Genomic DNA, 19,394 nt, shown 5'->3' on the forward strand with positions numbered 1-19,394 from the left:
CTGTCCTTTGTTATGGCCCCAATTGGATATTCGCAAACTGCTCTTCTCTCCAGGTTCTTACAGAGTCTTCTGGTATGGGTACCTTGCTGCTTGTAAGAGTGGACAGCTGGGCTACACACAGGGCCTACCTCTATAACTTGCTTCTGTTCTGAGAAGCAAAGGCAGGAATTTGAATTCAGGTCCTGATTACTAGTGCTTAACTATGGCATTCAATCCCAGAATTGTTTTGTTAGAATTTTCTCTAGCTTCTTAAAGACAATGCATTCTTTTCTAGGCTTCTCTTCATCCTTTTATTTTATCACTCTGGGTTGAATGGATGAATTTAATTTTCTTTCTCTTTGATTTATCATTCCTTTTTTCACATATTTTCTGGGATGTCTATGGGAGAACTGGACTATCCTACAGCCTTTCATGTCAGCAATTTAAGCCAAACTTTGAATTTTACTACTTAAAAAAAAGATTTTCTGCATATATAGTTTTCCTAATACTTAACATTTCTTGTATTTCTGGTTAACTGGTTAATTCCACTTGAACAAAGTGAATATTATATATATATATATGTATATATATGTATATACACATATACATATATATGTGCAGAAACTATATATGCAGAAAATCTTTTTTTTTGTTTTAGCAGTAAAATAAGCAAAGAGGCTATATATATACATATATACAACCAATATTCAACAGTTGTATTTAAACATTTATGCCCTGGCACATGGTCAACTTTATTTTCAATGTGTGGGGAAATGATCAGTATGCTCTTTAACATTCCCATTCACTAATCACCAGTGTTTTTTTATAGAAAATTTTTCTGACATTCTCTTCAGATCCTTCATTTCATTCTCATTTATCATCATTAGGTCTATGTCAGGCCTATGCCTATGTCTGAAAGAGGTGTTCACATTCTTAAAATCTAGGTCTTTAGAGGCAGCGTGATGTAGTGGATAGAGTGATGGAGTTGGGAAAACTTAACTTCAGATCTCAACTTTGATGCATATTGGCTGTGTGATGCTGGGAAAGTTTGATGTGTATTGGCCATGTGATATTGAACACAAGTCAGCTTACCTCTCTAAGACCAAGTTACAGAGAAGGTGCTAGCTAATCTATGATGACAGAGAAAGTTCCTCACCAGGAACTCTGCACTAATTAAATGAGATACATTAAAAATTAGGTCTTATATTAACTTTTCATTTAAGTACTGAGACACTATGGCATTCACTGTGTGTTCATGTAATTACCATTTATATTTTTTTGGTTCTCCGTGATGCTTCCTCTTTAGCAGCTACAGCTAAGGAGGAACCAGGAAACAAAGTTCTCATCACCAAGTCAAATGGTTCAGCAGATGTGGTTTTATTAGTGGAACTGACAGGGATCGTCTTCTGTAGTCATGTGGGATGCCTGGCACAGAGGTAGAAAAACAGCAGATGTGTCATGTGAGAAACAGAAAGAATACCATTTGGGTCACATTGTAGAACTGAGGGGAAATAATGGCCATTGATTTTGGTAAAATAGATTGGGTCCAGCTTGTGTAGGGATTTAAAAGCTAAACAGGATGGGAAGTCACTGGAGTTGATTGAGAAGGGGAGAAACATGGTGTGAGATCTGCAGTTAAGAAAAATTACTTTGGGTATAGCATGTAAGATAGGCTTATAAGATAGTACAGAGATACTTTGGAATAAGGTAGATGAGAGGGTGATAAGAGCCTTCACTATGGCAGAGTTTGGGTTGAGTAGATAAAAAAGGGTCAGATCTGAGAGGTGCTTTGGAAGTAGACACAGTAAGATTTTTTTTTTTTAACCCTCACCTTCCGTCTTGGAGTCAATACTGTGCATTGGTTCCAAGGCAGAAGAGTGGTAAGGGTAGGCAATGGGGGTTAAGTGACTTGCTCAGGGTCACACAGCTGGGAAGTGTCTGAGGCCAGATTTGAACCCAGGACCTCCTATCTCTAGGCCTGGCTCTCAATCCACTGAACTACCCAGCTGCCCCCGACACAGTAAGATTTTTCAACTGATTTTATATGTCCAGGGTTATGCCTCAGTTATGAACCTTTGTACTACCTTTGGTAAAAACAGAGAAGTTTGAAATGGGGGAGGTTTAAAGAGAAAGATCACAAATTTGGTTTTGGACAGATTGAGTTTAAGATGTCTGGGAAATCCAATTTGAAATGTTTGATAGTTGGTAATGTGAGAATGAAGCTTAAGGGATAAAATATGACCATGTTATATATATATATTTATATATATATACATAGACATGTGTGTGTAAGCGTATATTCAGGTATAAAGGTGTATATAGCATGTTTAAATTAGATCTTCTGGTTTCCCTCACTACCTCCTCTTTTAATCAGTATAGTGACTTTATAAATAGGCAGTATAAAGTGGCAATAGCAGGAAATAATACTGCAAAGGCTTTCTAAATACTACAAACTTTCCCAAAGATGAAAGAAGAGGTATAATTTAAAAATTGTATTATATATTAATTAAAAATCACATCCTGGAAACATACAGTCAACAGAAGCCATCTAGGCGTTGTTGTCAGGGCCTCTTGGTCTTATGATATAGAAATCTCTGACAAGATTCAGGAGACCAGCAGATCATCAAATGGTACTGATCATTTTGATGATGTAGACATATTAACTTTAAAGTTTTGCTAACAATCTTTGGAATGATTTGAATACTGTTATGAAGTAACTTCAAGGTGGCAGAGGTAGGAGTTAGTCCTCCAAAAGAGCCTGAAAAAATGAGACTTCAAACTCTTGTGTCTCCCCGCTCCCCCCCCAAAAAAACCCCACACACATAGCTGAATGCTCCCTAAGCTATGGTTACAAGAGTGATATTCTCTGCCTGTCCTCATCCTGTCCTTTTTCCTCCCACTGCCTGAGTTCCTTTATCACCACATCCCCCCTCCCTATGCCTCTGTACCCTTTTTGCCACTTGTCTATGTACTTTTGTGGTGTTTGCTCCCACACCCTCAGGGCAAGACTAGGTCTAATCTGCCACCCTGTTAACTGTTGCCATCTTGGTCTTTCCTGGCAAATATCCAAAGAACTAGGTGTGCCTGCCTCCATTTTATAATATCATAAATTACCAATTTTTGTAAGTACATATGTAAATGGAGGTATGGTATTTATGTATATATAGAGAAGTATGTTTGCATGTGTGCAAACATATACATATGTATATGTATGTATGTATTTGAATATCTGTATTCAGAGAGGAAGCAAGAGGGGGAGTACACCTACGCACATATACACACACACAAAGATATATACATATATATGCGGAGAGAGAGAGAGAAAGGGGGGGAGAGGCAGAGGCCCGGGGGAGGAGTGGGTGAGAGAGTATGGAGGGACATATGGATGTATATACCCATTGTCCTTCCTCTTGCTCACCCCCCTCTTGAATAGAATATGAGCTCCTTGAGGGTAGGACTCTTTAGTTTTATATTTGTATCCCCAGTGTATAGGTCACTCCCTAGTACACTGATGTTGAAATAAACATTTATTAAGCACCTACTACATACTGGGCATTATACTAAGGGCTGGGGATACAATTAATAAAAAGAACTTAAAATCTAAAGGGAGAAACAACATATAAAGAAAGCAGAAAGGGGAGATGGTTCAGAGGACCAGAAGGTACCCAATGGGAGAGCATCTTGTTAGGTACAGATGAAACTATGCAGGGGATCAAATGCAAAGTGGACTGAATTGAGTCCAGTTTCTATCTTCTATAAAAACAGGTTTTGGGAGGAGTTTGGTACTCTGTCCTCCAGCCCTTCAATCAGGGGAGAGAAGACTGAGGGAAGTGATCAAAATTAAAATTCTTAAAATTAAGATTCTATATCATGTTTTACAATAAAAATTACACGTAAAAATAAGGTGATTCTTGATTATTAGCCTAGGTCTTTTGGCCTCTAGAATATCATTCTAAGCCCTTTGATGCTTTAATGTAGAATCTTCTTTATCTTATTCTGACTGTGGCTTCATGATATTTGACTTCTTTCTGGATGCTTGTGGTATTTTTTTCTTGCTCTGAGAGTTTCTGTATAATATGCCTGCGAGTTTTCATTTTGGGATCTCTTTCAGGATAATTGGTAGATTCTTTCAATTTCTATTTTAGCCTCTGGTTTGAGGGTATCAGGGCAGTTTTCCTTGATAATTTCTTGAAAGGTGATGTTTATGTTCTTTTTTTAATCATGGATTTCATGTAGTCCAATAATTCTTAAATTATCTCTCCTAGATCTGTTTTCCAGGTTAATCATTTTTCTGTGATATTTCATATTTTCTTCTTTCTTTTGATTTTAATTCTTGATGTTTTCTAATTGTCCAATTCTAATATTAAAGAATTATTTTCTTTAGTGAGCTTTTGTATTTCCTTTTCAGTTTGGACATTTCTACCTTTTAAGTTCCCTTTTTCCATTTGATTTATTCTGCCTTTTTTTTTTTTTTAAACCATTACCTTCCATCTTAGAATCAGTACTATGTGTTGGTTCCACAATAGAAGAGTGGCAAAGGCTAGGCAAAGGAGGCTAAGTAACTTGTCCAGGGTCACACAACTAGGAAGTGTCTGAGGTCAGATTTGAACCCAGGACCTCCTATCTCTGGGCCTTCTCTTCAGTGGATTCTTGTACCTCTTTTAACATTTGACCTATTCTATTTTGTAAGGTATTATTTTCTTCATTTTTTTTGTGTGCTTCCTTTACCAAGCTGTTGACTTTCTTACTCACTTTCCCACATTTTTCCTGTGTCTCTCTTACTTTATTTTTAAAATCTTTTGAGTTTTTCTAGGGCCTGAGATCAGTTCACATTTTTCTTTGAGGTTTTACATATAGCTGCTTTGATTTCATTGTCTTCTTCTGAGTTTGTATTTTGATCTTCCCTGTCAACATAGTAACTTTATCTGGTCAGGACCTTTTTAAAAATGTTTGCTCATTTTTCTAGCCTTTTTGTTGACTTTTAGCTTCATGTTAAAGATGGGCTCTGCTCCTGGGGTAGAGGAGGCACTTTTCCCAAGCTTCAGGGTTATTGTTTTTTTGTACTGCTGTGTTCAGAGCTAATTCTGAGAGTTTATAAGTTTTAGTTCTTACAAGCTGGTATGATCCAAGGGGAAATGTGACCACTGCTCTCTTGGCCTTTGCTCTGGTTTTTAAGTGACCACAAGCATTCTTTTCCAGCCTAGAACTGTGAGTAGGGTCTACTATTAGTTCTCTTCCTTGCTATGGGATATCAACGCAGTACAACACCAGGAAAGGATCTTCTATAAATTTCTTCTGTCCATTTCTCTAACCCCCTTACTGCTTGTTGCCTAAGAACTCTTTCTGAAGTGGAACTGCTGATTCAGTTGCTCCAAGACCTGCTCTTGGTTTGCTGGAATGAGACTTTTACTACTTTGTTGAGCTGTTCTCTACTTTCACCCTAATGAAACAGATATTTTTTTGCTGTCCTAAGTTGTCTTAGGTGGGAAAATTGTTTTGTCCTGTCCTTTTGTTGGTTCTGCCACTCCAGAACTCATTTAAAAGGTGTATGTTATATGGATGGGAATTTGGGAGAGCTCATGTGATTCCCTATTTTTGTTCTGCCATCTTGATTCCATCCCTTTTTTTTTCAATCACATTTCATTAAACCCTAACTCTGGGTTACTCTCACCATCTGCTTCTTTGTCTGTTAATTTGATCTGTAATAGAGCTGGAGGAAGTTACAAAAATCATGCTCATTAGATACAGATTTGTATTATCTAATCTTAACTGGGTCCTTATTGCAACAAGGCATATTCTATTCCTTCTTAATCCCTTTGTTATCCTACTCCCCTCAGTGACTGTTCTAGATCTTCTTTCTCATCACCTCCCAAATCTCTCATAGCATCTTACCCCATCCTCTTAGCCTAGCATCACAAATACTCAGTTTCTTATATTTCACCTCAAAAAGTTGAGTCTGTAGACCGAAGCTCTCTATTCTTTCCTTCTTATATCAGCATTGTTCAGACTACTTTCCTCACTATATCCTCCTTCATACTGGACAAAACTAACAATTCTGCATCTATCTTTGATTCTGTCCACTCTTGGTTTCTCTAACAGATTGCTCTATCATCTTTTCTGTCCCCAATATCTAGACTTCCCATAGCCAGCAGGTCCTTCCTTACTATCTACCAACACTCATGTCTTCCCCATCTTTAAAAAGCTCTCACTTCAATTGTGCCCCCTTCTAGCTTTGACCCTCTATCTCTTCTCTTTCATGGTTATACTTCTTGAGAAAACTCTCTACACTTGATACTTCCCTTTTCTCCCTGTCACTTTTATCAAACCCTCTATATTCTGGCTTTTGACTTCATCATTTAATTAAAACTGTTCTCTCCACAATTACCAGTGACTCTTTAATTATAAATTATTACTCTTTTCTCAGTTCTGGATATCTGCAATATTTGACTGCATCGTTGATCATCTCCTCCTGAATACTTTTTCTTCTAGGTTATTTGAGATATTTCTTGGTCTCATCATATTTGCCTAAACTCTCCCCTGTGCCCTTGACGGTTCTATGTCCATGTCATGTCCACTGAACTTGGATTTTCCAAAGTGTCTGTACTTGGCCTTCTTGTTTTTTGCTACCTATACTGTTTTGCTGGGTGATCTCATTAGCTTCTCTGGGTTCAATTATCAGCAGCAATTATCCAGATGATTTCCAGATATATATATATATGTATATGTATATGTATATGTATATATGAATGAATGAATAAAGCATTTATTAAACACTTACTTTGTGTTAAGCATTGAGGTAAGTGCTGGGGATATGAATAGAAAAGCACAACAGCCTATTCTCTTGGAACTCTTATTCTAATAAGGGAGATAATACACAAGAGAATGTTTCAGTTGCAAATTAGATGGAAATGTGCCATCAATCTTAGGGTGAAGCAGTAAAACAGATGTTAATGCTTCTTCTTTAATATCATTTCTAATGACAAAATCATCAATTTCAGATGTTTTTGACAATTTGATTGTGCCAAGAAATTGGGTGGCAAGAACTTTATCTTTTGGGTCTTTAATAGCTGTCACTGTAGCACCTGCAAGAGTAGTGGCCAGGCTACATCTCCTTAGGGGTGACTTCTCAGGATGATGTGGCTAAGGACACTTGGCTGGAAGTATTGCTATTTTCAAGTTTCTTGGGTACAGGCTCCTGAGGTATCTCCATCATGGACCCAGGGGAGATGATGGATCAAGATTGAGGTAGTGACTCAGATGGACCTGTCCATGCTGTCTCCTGAGGGAGACTTTGCCACTTCTTCCAGGTTAGCATACCTACCCCATGGGTGGCAATTGGTGGGGATGGCTGATTCTTCTCCACTGTAGAGAGGAAACAGGAAAGAAGTTTGGCCATCATAGGCTTGAGGGAATGGTTGTGTCAAAGTAAGATTTCATAAGAATGGGCATCAGACCTGGGCATGATTATGGGAACAAGGGGAATATTCTGAGGGGACAAACTGTAGGGTTGATAAAGGCTATCTGTTTATGAGAGACTGGAGCAGAGGAGGCATTAGTGGAGAATGTCATTAAAAGTTTTTGGGGTCCAGAATAGGGGAGAAGAAATAACTCATCACAGTGTGCCATTATTTTCTTGGTAAAAGAGGAGACGAGGAAAGTCTTCTCTTGAAAGGAGGCAGGAAGATGGTAATGTTTGAAGTTTGAAGAGAATAGAAAAGATTTTCCCTGTGGTCCAAGAATCATGGACCATAAATTAAGAGCAGGAAGGACCTCACAGGTCACTGAATCTAATCTTTTTGTTTTATTGATGAAAATATGTTTTATTAATGAAAATACATGGCACACCTGGAGTACAGTAAAATCAGAGGGTGGAACTAGAAATAATTGGTTGAATTTGAGAAGTAACTAGCTGAATTATCCAGGTGGAAAAGGGCATGTGGGATAAACTTAGTTATAGGTCTTCACTCACCAGAGGTTTGGATGGCCACCTGTCAGAGAAAATGCTTATTAATAGGATATTACTATTTAAACATGCTTTTAAACATTTTTTTGTGATCCAAATTCTCTCCCTTCCTCTCCTCTCTTCTCCTTGAAACAATGAGCTATTTGATATTTTACATATTCAGTTAAGCAAAACATTTTTCCATATTAGTCATTTTGTGGAAGGTACCTTGGAAGAACAACAAAACACTACCAAAAAATGAAGAAAATGAAACATAGTATCTTTGGGTCTGCATTCATACTCCATCAGTTCTTTCTCCGAATGCAGATGGCATTTTTCATCATGAGTCTTAGGATTGACTTGGATTACTGTATTGCTGTGAATAGCTTGGTTATTCCCAGTTGTACAATATTGCTCTCGTATACAGTGTTCTGGTTCTGCTCATTTCACTTTGTATCAGTCCATTTAAGCCTTTTTAGCTTTTTCCCAAGTCTTCCTGCTCATCATTTCTTAAAGCACAATAGTCTTCTAATATAATCACATAACCACAGCTTATCCAGCCATACCCCAATGATGGATATTCCCTCAATTTCCATTTTTTGTTACCACAAAAAAAGCTGTTTTAAGTATTTCCATACAAATAATGGGTCCTTTTCCTTTAAAAAAAAAAATCTTTTCAGATACGGATCTTATAGTGGTATTGCAGGATCAAAGGATATGTACAGTTTTAAAACTCCTTGTGTATAGTTCCAAATTATTCTCCAGAATGGTTGGATCGATTCACAACTACACCAACAGTTCATTAGTGTCCCAATTTTCCTACGTCTTCTCCAACATTTATTGCTTTTCCTTTCTGTCATATTTGCCAGTTTGATAGGTATGAGGTGGTACCTCAGTTGTTTTAATTTGCATTTCTCTGATCAAAAGTGATTTGGAGCATTTTTTCATATAAGTATAGATAGTTTTGATTTCTTCATCTGAAAACTGCCTATAGATATCCTTTGACCAATTGTCAATTGGAGAATGATTTGTATTTATAAGAATTTGATTTGGTTCTCTGTGTATCTGAGAAATGAGGCTCTTATCAGAGCTACTTGTATAAATTAACTTTTCCCTTAGCTTTCTACTTTCCTTCTAATTGTGGTTGCATTGGTTTTGTTTGTACAAAAACATTTCAAATCTATAAAATCAAAACTATCCGTTTTACATTCTATAATGTTCTTTCTTTTTGGTTGTAAATTCTTCCTTTATCCATAAATCTGACAGATAAACTATTCCATGTTCTCCTAATTTGCTTTCACCCTTTATATCTTAATCGTGTATTCATTTTGACCATATCTTATATCTGGTATGAGATGTTGGTCTATGAAAATGCTTTTGAAAAAATTTTTTTTTATAAACCTTTACCTTCTGTCTTGGAACCAATATATTGGTTCCAAGGCAGAAGAGTGGTAAGGGCTAGGCAATGGGGGTTAAGTGACTTGCCCAGGGTCACACAGCTAGGAAGTGTCTAAGGCCAGATTTGAACCCAGGACCTCCCATCTGTGGGCCTGACTCTCAAGCCACTGAGCCACCTAGCTGCCCCAATGGGAAAATAATTCTTATTAATTAAAATTAAATTATATCAAAAGTTCTTATTGATGAACTCAATTTTAAACTTTCTTGATTTGAATGGATTTGGGTTTTTTTAATCTAGCCATTTATTTGTAGAAACTGAAAAACATGCTAGCACCCAGAAATATTGTCCACAGTTCTATGTTTCTTTTAACATGTATCTGTAAACCATTTAGAGATCTTTGTTGTTGTTTTTTTTATTAGTGTGAATAGTAATTATCATTTGTGACAAAGTCAATAGAGACTCAGTAATAGTTCTCTGAGTGGTAGTTTTATTAGAGATATAGTTCATAATGTGTTAGCCTTTGCATTTAGTATTTTGTTTATTGATGGAAAAGAAACATGAACTCTTAGCATATGTTATAAATAAATGGGGTGAGAGAGGGTAAACTGGATACTACCACTCTTAATTGGGTGACAGCAGTGGTAGTTCAGATATGTAGCTAGAGCAAGATCACCTGAATCTTGCCACCTAGCTAGATGTTGTAACACCTCCCTCCTTTATAACAGTGCCCAGGCAGGATCCTTCAGGTCATTAATGGGTATCTCTTCAGGTCCCACCTGGGGTTGATTAATGATGGATATTGGGCTCTATTAGCCTTGGACACGTTTATCTGACTGCGTTGCTCCCTTCCCAGAGAAGTGATGAAACAACCACTCCAGGAAGGTACTTGAATAGCTTTATCTATATTTAGCAAAGAAGGAGTATTAGGAAATGGGAAGAGGAATAGGGAAACCCTAAACTAATTTTGATAATAGTAATCCCTCAGAGCTGTAGGCAAGTGAGTGATTCTGGCTTGTTTATTAGCTCCTCTAGCTCAGCCTGGCCACAGCCAAACCAGAGCAAGCCCGCTGTTGTATGATGTCTCTCAGCTTCTTCTTCTTGCCAGATGTTATGCCCTTCACAGCCTTCAGGAACCACCCCTTTCCACCCTCTTCTTCTTCTCCTGCCCACTTCCCGGATCCCTCCCGGGCCCTGGGATACCTAAATATCTAAAGATGGATTGAATACCTAAATATCTAGGGGATAGAAGAGTAAGAGGATTCACGGTCTGGAAACAGGTTGGCAAATGTTAATGAGGTACAAGACAGAAGTTCTTGCAAGGTTGAGCCAAGCAAGTCTCAGATCCCAATAGATCAGGGTCCACAGATCTCAGGTCCAAGGGAAATGAAAGAACCAAACAACCCCCTGGCCAACTGCTTTCTCCCCTGTCCTCATGGCCTCTGGGAACATTCTGATGTCCAATGGTCTTCACCTGTCAATCAACGGTGAGACTCTCAGCTCCCAGAGTTTCAATATAACACATATTAGTTCTTCATATGCACTTTTTAATCTAGTTGAGAGGTCATTTGGATTACAAAAAAAGGCAATCATTACTCATAGTTACGTGAGACAAATTCCATAAAATCAATGGCAAGTAGTTGTATTATTTTGATTATGACTGAAGCTAATTTGTATTTTGGAATGTTTTGTTTTAGCTTAGTTTTCTTTGATCTTTCCTTACAGGATTTTGGTGATTTCTATAAATTGGCCAAGATGAATATGGTGAAGAGGATTATGGGCCGGCCTCGCCAGGAAGAGTGCAGCCCACAGGACAATGCTTTAGGATTGATGCACCTTCGGCGCCTCTTTACTGAACTCTGTCATCCTCCTCGGCATATGACTCAGAAAGAACAAGAAGAAAAACTTTACATGATGTTACCTGTGTTTAATAGGGTGAGTATAAGACACTGAGTCTTGAGGAGAGGCAGAGTGGAGGGGGCAGAGTATTCCAGGCATATAGTGGCAGCCAGGGCTGAGGCATGGCAGCTAGGTGGTGCAGTGGATAGAGAGCTGGTGCTAGAGTCAGGAAGATTCATTTTTCTAAGTTCAAATCTGGCCTCAGACACATAAAGGCCATATGACCCTGGGCAAGTCACTTAATTCTTTTTGCTTCAGTTTCTTATCTATAAAATGAGCTGGAGAAGGAAATGACATACTACTCCTTTGTTTTTGCCAAGAAAACCCAAATAGGATCATAAAAAGTCAGACATAACTGAAAAACGACTGAAGAACAACCTAAATGCTGAGGCATGGAGAGTTGTGTTGTGTTGGAGGAACTAGAGTTACGGGAACTCCATGTAGTTAGAATAGAGAATACAGGTATGAAAATTTAAAGGAAGGGGCCGGGCTAAGAACTTTAAATATCGGAGAACATTACATTTGATACTGTAGTAAACAGGGAGGAAATGGAGCTCACTGAGTTCAGACCTACGTCACAGCTGAATGGTAGTTAGGGAGAGACTTGAGGCAGGAAGACTGTCCAATTAGAATGCTATTGTGGTGGGCCTAGTGAGAAGTAATGAGGGCTTAGAACATAGTTTTGCCTGTGAGAGTAGAGAGAATTAGGTGTACATGAGAAATGTTGAGGTGGTAGATTGGATATGTGGGAAGAATGAGAGTGAGGAATCAAGGATAATGCTATTGTTCCTGAGTAACTAGGGAGATATTGGTGCCTTCCATAGTAAGATGGAAATTCAGAAGGGAAGAAGAATTGGCGAGAAAAATGAGTTCTATTTTAGACATGTTGAATTAAGAGTGCTATGGGACATCCAGCTAACAATGTCTTCGTTGGTATAAGGAAGTCCTAGTCTTCCTAGTATAAGCCTAATAATGGAATCTCTGGATTAGAAGGTAAGGACATTTTAATCACTTTATTTGTATAATTCCAAATTGCTTTTTAAAAAGATTGTACCAATTCACAACTTTTTTTTTTAAAAGATTGTACCAATTCACAACTCCACCATCAGTATGCCTGACTTCCTGTAACCCCTCCAATATTGACTATTTTCATATTTTTTTATTTTTTTTTTTAATTTGCTGGATTTGAGATCACACTTCAGGGTTATGTTAGTTGTATTTATCTTATCATGATGATTTGAACCATTTTTTAAATATGGTTGTTAAAAGTTTGCCATTTTATTTGTTTCTTTGACCACTTCTCTACTGGGAAATGGTTACTGATCTTATTTGTTATCTGCAAATTGTTTATGTTTCTTGGATACTACATCATTATCTGAGAAATTTGATAATGGATTTTCCCCCCATCTCACCTCTTCTCTGCTTAATGCCAAATGCATATTTTTTGTTTGTGCAGAAAGCTTTTTAATTTTATTGAGACAGTTATCTATTTTGTTTTTCGTATCTGCTTCTACCCTTGTTTGGGTAAGTTTACATCTCTTACTCATAGCTGTCAAAAGTATATGATCTGCTTCTCTTTTGGAAGAAAAGTTCCTAGAAAGCTCTTAAGCTCTTCTTTACCTTTTTCTTTCTTATTGGTGAATTCCTCTAAAAACCACCAGTGGAGGAAGAGACCAGACTAGATATCCTTTATTACTCCTGTGGCTCTGCTTCTGACTCTCTTAACGTTGCTATAATATGGTAGACACTTCTTGTCCTTGAAATTCTGTCAACTCTTATGGCCCTCTCACACTGGAACCTCCTTCCATTCCTGTGTATTCCTCCTTACACTAGTGAGTTCCTCTCAGTACCTTCATTTTGACCTCCTCATCCATCCTTCATTCTTCCAGCTCTACTTAGGACCTTTGTTCCTTTTGGGTGAGGTCTTCTCCCATGAGAATTTAAATTCTTTGAGGGCAAGGAATACCTTTTTTTTGCTTGTATTTGTATCTCCAGCATTTAGTACAGTGTCTGGCATATAAGAAGTGTAAAAAAAAAAGACATCAATACAAACTTATTGAAAAGAAGTAAAGAAGTAAAGAACAACTTAAATAGAAGAATCATGCCAACATGATAACAATGGTACCACTACCAAGGTAAACTTCTAGTTTAATACTATATCAAAGAGATACTTTACAGAATTTGATGGAATAACAAATTTTATTTGAAGGAACAAAAGATTTACAGTATCAAGAGAATTTTAAAAAGGAAGGAAAGAGTGAGTATATTTTCAGACCTCAAACCGCCAACACAGCAGCAGTAATCAAAACCATTTTATACTGATTTTAAAATAAAAAAGTAGATCAATAGAACAGCCTAAACAAGGGAGAGTTAGAAATAATGATAATTCATAACCCATGTTTGATAAAATTGAATACATAAATAACTTAAGAAAGAACTATTGGAGGGCAGTTACTTATCAAAGGAACTTCCTATCTACATTGGAGTATTGATGGCAACTCACTTTCAGCTTTGTGAATTTACTTAAATTATGCTTTGATGTGCACTAGAGCATTTTAGAGATCTTGTTGGTATATTCCTACAAAAGTGGTTTTTATCTTTTCTGTCTATTTCTGTCTTCTCCCTTGCTATGAGTTTGTTCTTGCCTTCTAATTGGCTTTCTTTGCCTCAAGGCTCTTTCCATACCAATCTGGCCAGGATGGCAGAGGCCAGGAGATCATTGACCACACCTCTCCTTAAATCACATCACCTTGGTAAAACTGAAAGTTGCAGACCCCCAGAGTTAGCTCCAAGGGTAGCAGCATGAAAAAGCTGAAGTTTGAGAGAGTGTCCCCTTTAATATAAAGTTAAAAGTCAAGAAAAAAGTTGGAAAAAATGAGCAAACATCAAAAAAATAAGAGCCTGACCATAGAAAGTTATTATGGTGACAGGGAAGAACAAGATACAAACTCAGAAGAAGACAATGAAATCAAAGCATCTATATGCAGAGCCTCAAAGAAAAATGTGAGTTGGTCTTAGGCCCTGGAAAACCTTAAAAAGGAATTAAAAATCAAATAAGAGAGGCAGGGGGGAAAATGAGGAAAATAAATGAAAGTACAAGAAAGACTCAATGGCTTGGGTGAAGGAGGCATAAAAACAACAACCACCACCAGAATAGACCAGATCCACTGAAGATAATAATTCCTTAAAAAGCAGAATTGGCCAAAAGTGGTCCAGGATTGTGACCTAGATCTGTAAGTGGGCAATGAAACAGAGTCCTGTACCTAGTGCCAGCAAAGAGGCCATTATAATCTCCTGAGCTTCAGAAGCTATTGTTGCTGATTCAGTCACCCTCAAAGCTTGTGGTGGCTTGCCAAGGTGGGAGCCTATTCTAGCATGGATTGCAATGGACTAAGCTCCTTTTTCATAGACCTTTTCTTCTGACTTTCTAAGTGTTCTTGAGATGAAAAATTGTTTCCCTCTATCCTTTTATTGCATCTTTCACTCCAAAATTGGTTGTGAAATGTTAATTTAAAGCTGTTTAGAGGGGGATTTTAGAGACCTCAGGCTGGTCTCCTTTTCTCCCTTATCTTGGCTCTGTATTCTAGTGTAATTTTTCTTTTTTTTTTTGTGTCTCTTTTACCAACCTGTTAATTTTCTTTTCATAATTTTCTTCCCTTGCTCTCATATATTTACTCAAATTTTCCTCTACAACTCTTATTTTGAAAAAAATGTTTAGCTCTTTCTGGAATTCTTGTTGGGCTTGTGACCAATTCACATTTTTTCTTGCTTTGAGGTTTTGCTTGTAGCTATTTGACATTATTGCCTTCTAAGTTTGTGTCTTGTTCTTCTTTGTTACCATAACAGGTTTTTATTTTCATAATCTTTTTCTTTTATATTTTATATATTTTATATTCTTTTCTTCTTTAAACTTAGGCTGTGCTTCTGAGGTGGGGAGAAGGAGAGGCACTATCCCAAGTCTCAGGCTTTTTTTGCACTCATGTTTTCAGAGCTAGTTCTGGGTGTTTTGGGGCTTCCAAGGTCATGTGGTCTGGGAAGAAGTGTTGTCACTGTACTCTGGTTCTTACCTAGAAAGGACCCTTGATCTTCTTACCTAGAAAGGACCCTTGATCCCACGGGACTAGAATTGATATTGTTCCTCAGGATATTGATCCTTTGTGACTGAAAGTGCTCTTCTCTGTCTTAAACTGTGACTCAGAATTGTGTATGGCAGTAGCATTGTTCAACAGCATTTGCTTCTGTGCCTAGTGCTAGCACTGGGGTCGCCTGTAATCTCTTTTTGATCTTTCCCTTTACTATCTCTGTTTGTGAGCTCCTAAAGTTGCTGCTGCTTCTGTCACTACTATCTTGTACCACCACTGGTATTATATCTGGTCTAGCCTCCACTCCTATATCACAGCTCTCTTTCTGATTTCCTAAGTTGTTTGGACTGGAATAATGTCTTACTTTGACCTTTCGTCGACAGCCACTCCAGAATTCAATTCAAGGTATTATTTTAAAGTTTTTGGAGGGGAGTATTGAGAGAATTTGGCAGAGTATTTCCTCTATTCTGCTATCTTTTCCATGGCATTATTAATTTCTTCCAAATATAACGTTTACCACATCTGTGGTAAAACTCGTGTTATCTGTCGGTGCTAAGGAATAAAGTGTTCAGGATAATTGAATTTTATCATTGGATAGGTAAGAACTTAAATATCAAAATCTTTATTTTAGCTATTTTAAATAGAAATCTTTCTAAAATTTATTTTATAATTGACCTCCTTAAGCAGAGTTAACCAAATAAGCATAGTGAACTGTTTCTTGATGATTCAAGTTTATTATGAGCAGTAATTATTGTGTTTGGATATAATATAGTGACACCTTGAAGCCTTATTGAAACATTTAGGGTAATTTTCTCTAATTCCAAATGGTTCAAGATATCTGTGATCTTTGATTTTACGTAAATAAATGTATTAAGGAATATTTATATAAGTAATATGAATTGCTTTCTGAGTTTGGGCTTCGGTTCCTGGCCTGTGATAGACCTTTGTGATTTCTATTTTGGCTCCCCAGAGTTCCACTTTACATATTTCTGGTTCCTGGCTTCTTATTGATAGGTAAGATGAGCTGTATTATGAAAATTATAAGAAGAAATACTGAATAGGATCTATTATTATTATATATTATTATAGGATAATGTTTTGCCTTAATAAATATATACCCAGTGGAATGGAGCTGAAGGATAACACTCATACTGACCTGGTGCCTTATAAATTAATACTATTTATCTGCTGTCTTCTCAATGCAACAAGGTAGCTATCTTTTTTTTTTTTTTTTAGCATGGCATTTCTTCCTGATTGCCCCTTCCAGAGAGCCATCTCTTAGAGAGAAAAAATGAAAGAAAAAGACTTGTAAAATCATTCAGGAGGGTGAACAAATCTGATGAAATATTCTACATGCTTAGCCCTTCCCCACCCTGCACTTACTCAATTGGAGTGGTGGGAGAAGGTGTCTTCTCATATTTCTATTTTGGAGCCAAGCATGATATTTATAAATTTGCAGTTTCTTAGAAAAAAGATGTGGAAAAAAGGAAAAACATACAAATAAAATAGGTTAGCACATGAGAATAAGAGGGAGGATTTTAAACTAATCACTCAACTAAGAGGAAAATAAAGGAATAAATATATGAAGAATGGGATAAATAAAATGAAAAAAAAATCAGTTAAGTTAATTAAAACTCCAGAATTAGGGAAAGGATTGATAACAGGGAGAGGAGAGGCACAGAGAGAGGGAGAAAGAATCTGTATTAATAGTCACAACAGAGTAAATCAGGCAAAAGTAATCATAGGGAAAAAGTAGGTGGTGTTGTTTGTCCTTTGATTTAGAAGAGGACTAATGACATGGGGTAATGTTTTGACTTGTGCATGAGTAGGATTTAAATGAGTCAAAGTTGCACAAATAAATGCTTTTTTCTCTCTCCTCCTTCCCCTTCCCCACAAGTACTCATCTTCTTCCTTACTTTTCTGTTACTGTTGAGGACACCATCTTCATCCCAGTCATCTTAAGTTTGCAGTTCAGGTGTCATTGTTGACTCCAGAACTCTCCCCTTTGCATTCCCCCCCCACCCTTCCCCCCTTCCAATCTGTTTTCAAGTTTTATCAATTCTGCTTTTGTATGCATGCCTTTCTCTCTTCTGGCACTGTTCCCACATGGGTGCAGTCCCCTCATCACTTTGGCCTGCTCATTGGTCTTCCGGACTCACATCTCTCTCAACAGCTGTCAATTTGATCTTCCTGTAGCACACATCTGACCATATTAGCTCCATATTCAGTCAGCTTCAGTGACTTCCTCATCTCCGGGTTAATCTTCTCTTTGGCTTTCAGAGCTCTTCATGATTTTATTCAGGAATACCTTTCCTGACTCCTTATTTCCTAATCTTCCCTCCCCTCTCTCAACCACTCCATATTTCTGTGATCCAGAGGCACCCTCTTCATTTCCTTTCCTCAGATAAGATACACCATTTTCCTACTCTGGCTATTTTCACAGACTGTTCCCATACTTGGAATTTTCTCCCTCCCTATCTCCATTTCTTAGTTTTACTCAGTTCTTTAAAATCCCATCTAGAGTCTTAACTTTTCCACAAGTTCTTCTAGATTCCCCTTAATGCTCATAATTTCTCTCCATTGATTATCTCTAGTTTACGCTGTGCATATCTAGTTTATATATAGTTGTTTGTGTGTTGTTTTCTCTATTAGACTGAGCTCTTCAAGAGCTGAAACTGCTTTTTGCCTCTTTTGTATCCTCAGTGTTCAGGTCAGTGCCTGGTTCATAATAGGTCTTTAATAAATGTTTATTGACTTGTTGACACATGACCTTCCTTAACCTTACCAATTACTGCACAGAGAGATGGATCTAGATGGGCCTCTCCCTACAGCCCCAGAATTTACTATAAGCATTGTATTGATTATATAAAGGCAAAAAATAACTCAATATCTAATTGCAGTGAGCTGCTCTGGGGAGGGAGGAAGATGTGACCTAAATTCAAATAAGCATAACACACACCTAAATACAGATAGGTGTAACACAAGGCAAAATGTGATAGCATCAAAGGAGAGATGGAGACACTGCTCTAAGAAAACCTGAGAAGAGTGAATCAGCTGGATGAATCAGTGTAAGGCTTTATGGAAGTCTTAAATAGATTCTTGAAGAAGAATAAAAAGATTTTGACAGGGAAGGAACACATTTTATGGCTGGGTGATTACTTGTACAAGAATTTTTTAAACCTGAAAATATTAAATTTGTCATTGAGATGTATGTAAATGGCACAAAAAATCAGAACATTTTAAATTACACTTTCTCATTTTTATTTATTTGTATTTATCACTCATTTCTCTTGAGTGGAGAGCTTCAGAAAATTGGGTCAGGAGATTATATACATATACTTTTAATTAAACTAATTTTTAAATTTTTATTTCAAAATTTTTTTTCCCATGGGCACATGATTTTTTTTTTTAACCCTTACCTTCTTCCTTAGAATCAATACTGTCTATTGGCAGAAGAGCAGAAGGGCTAGGCTATGGGGATTAAGTGACTTGCCCAGGGTCACACAACTAGGAAGTGTCTGAAGTCAGATTTGAACCTAGGACCTCCCATCTCTAGGTCTGGCTCTCAATCCAACATGATTCTTGTTGTCTCTCTCTTCTCTCCCCCTCCCAGAGTTGACAAGCAATTTCACCGGGTTGTCCATATGTTATAATTCAAATCCTATTTCCATCTTATTAATTTTTGTAATAGAATAATCTTTTAAAACCAAAATTCTAAATCATATGTCCATATAAATAAGTGATAAATGATGTTTTTCCTTTGTGTTTCTACTCATATAGTTATGTCTCTTGATGTGGATAGCATTCTTTTTCATAAGTCCCACAGAATTGTTCTTAATCATTGCATTGCTATTAGTAGCAGATTCTATTACCTTTGATTGTTCCACAACTTTTCACTTTCTGGGTTTCTTCTGGTTCTGGCTTATTTCACTCTGCATCAGTTCATGGAGATCTTTCCAATGCATATAGAAATCAAGCATATCATCATTCCTTACAGCACAATACTTTTCCATCACCATCATATACCACAATTTGTTCAGCCATTCCCCAATCAAGGGACATCCCCTCATTATCCATTTTTTTTGCCACCACAAAA

The 19,394-nt window shown here is 37.2% G+C and overlaps 1 protein-coding gene across 1 annotated transcript in view; it reads left to right on the forward strand.

Annotated features, from left to right (window-relative positions):
• Positions 1-19,394, forward strand: part of WDFY3 (WD repeat and FYVE domain containing 3) — a 325,051-nt gene that overhangs the window by 50,112 nt on the left and 255,545 nt on the right. The window contains exon 2 of the mRNA XM_044681612.1: positions 11,043-11,252. Coding sequence (XP_044537547.1) covers positions 11,073-11,252 — 180 coding nt within the window. The 5' untranslated portion in view covers positions 11,043-11,072. The remainder of the gene's footprint in view (positions 1-11,042; positions 11,253-19,394) is intronic.

Source organism: Gracilinanus agilis, chromosome 6 (assembly GCF_016433145.1).
Source record: "Gracilinanus agilis isolate LMUSP501 chromosome 6, AgileGrace, whole genome shotgun sequence".
Lineage (NCBI taxonomy): Eukaryota > Metazoa > Chordata > Mammalia > Didelphimorphia > Didelphidae > Gracilinanus > Gracilinanus agilis.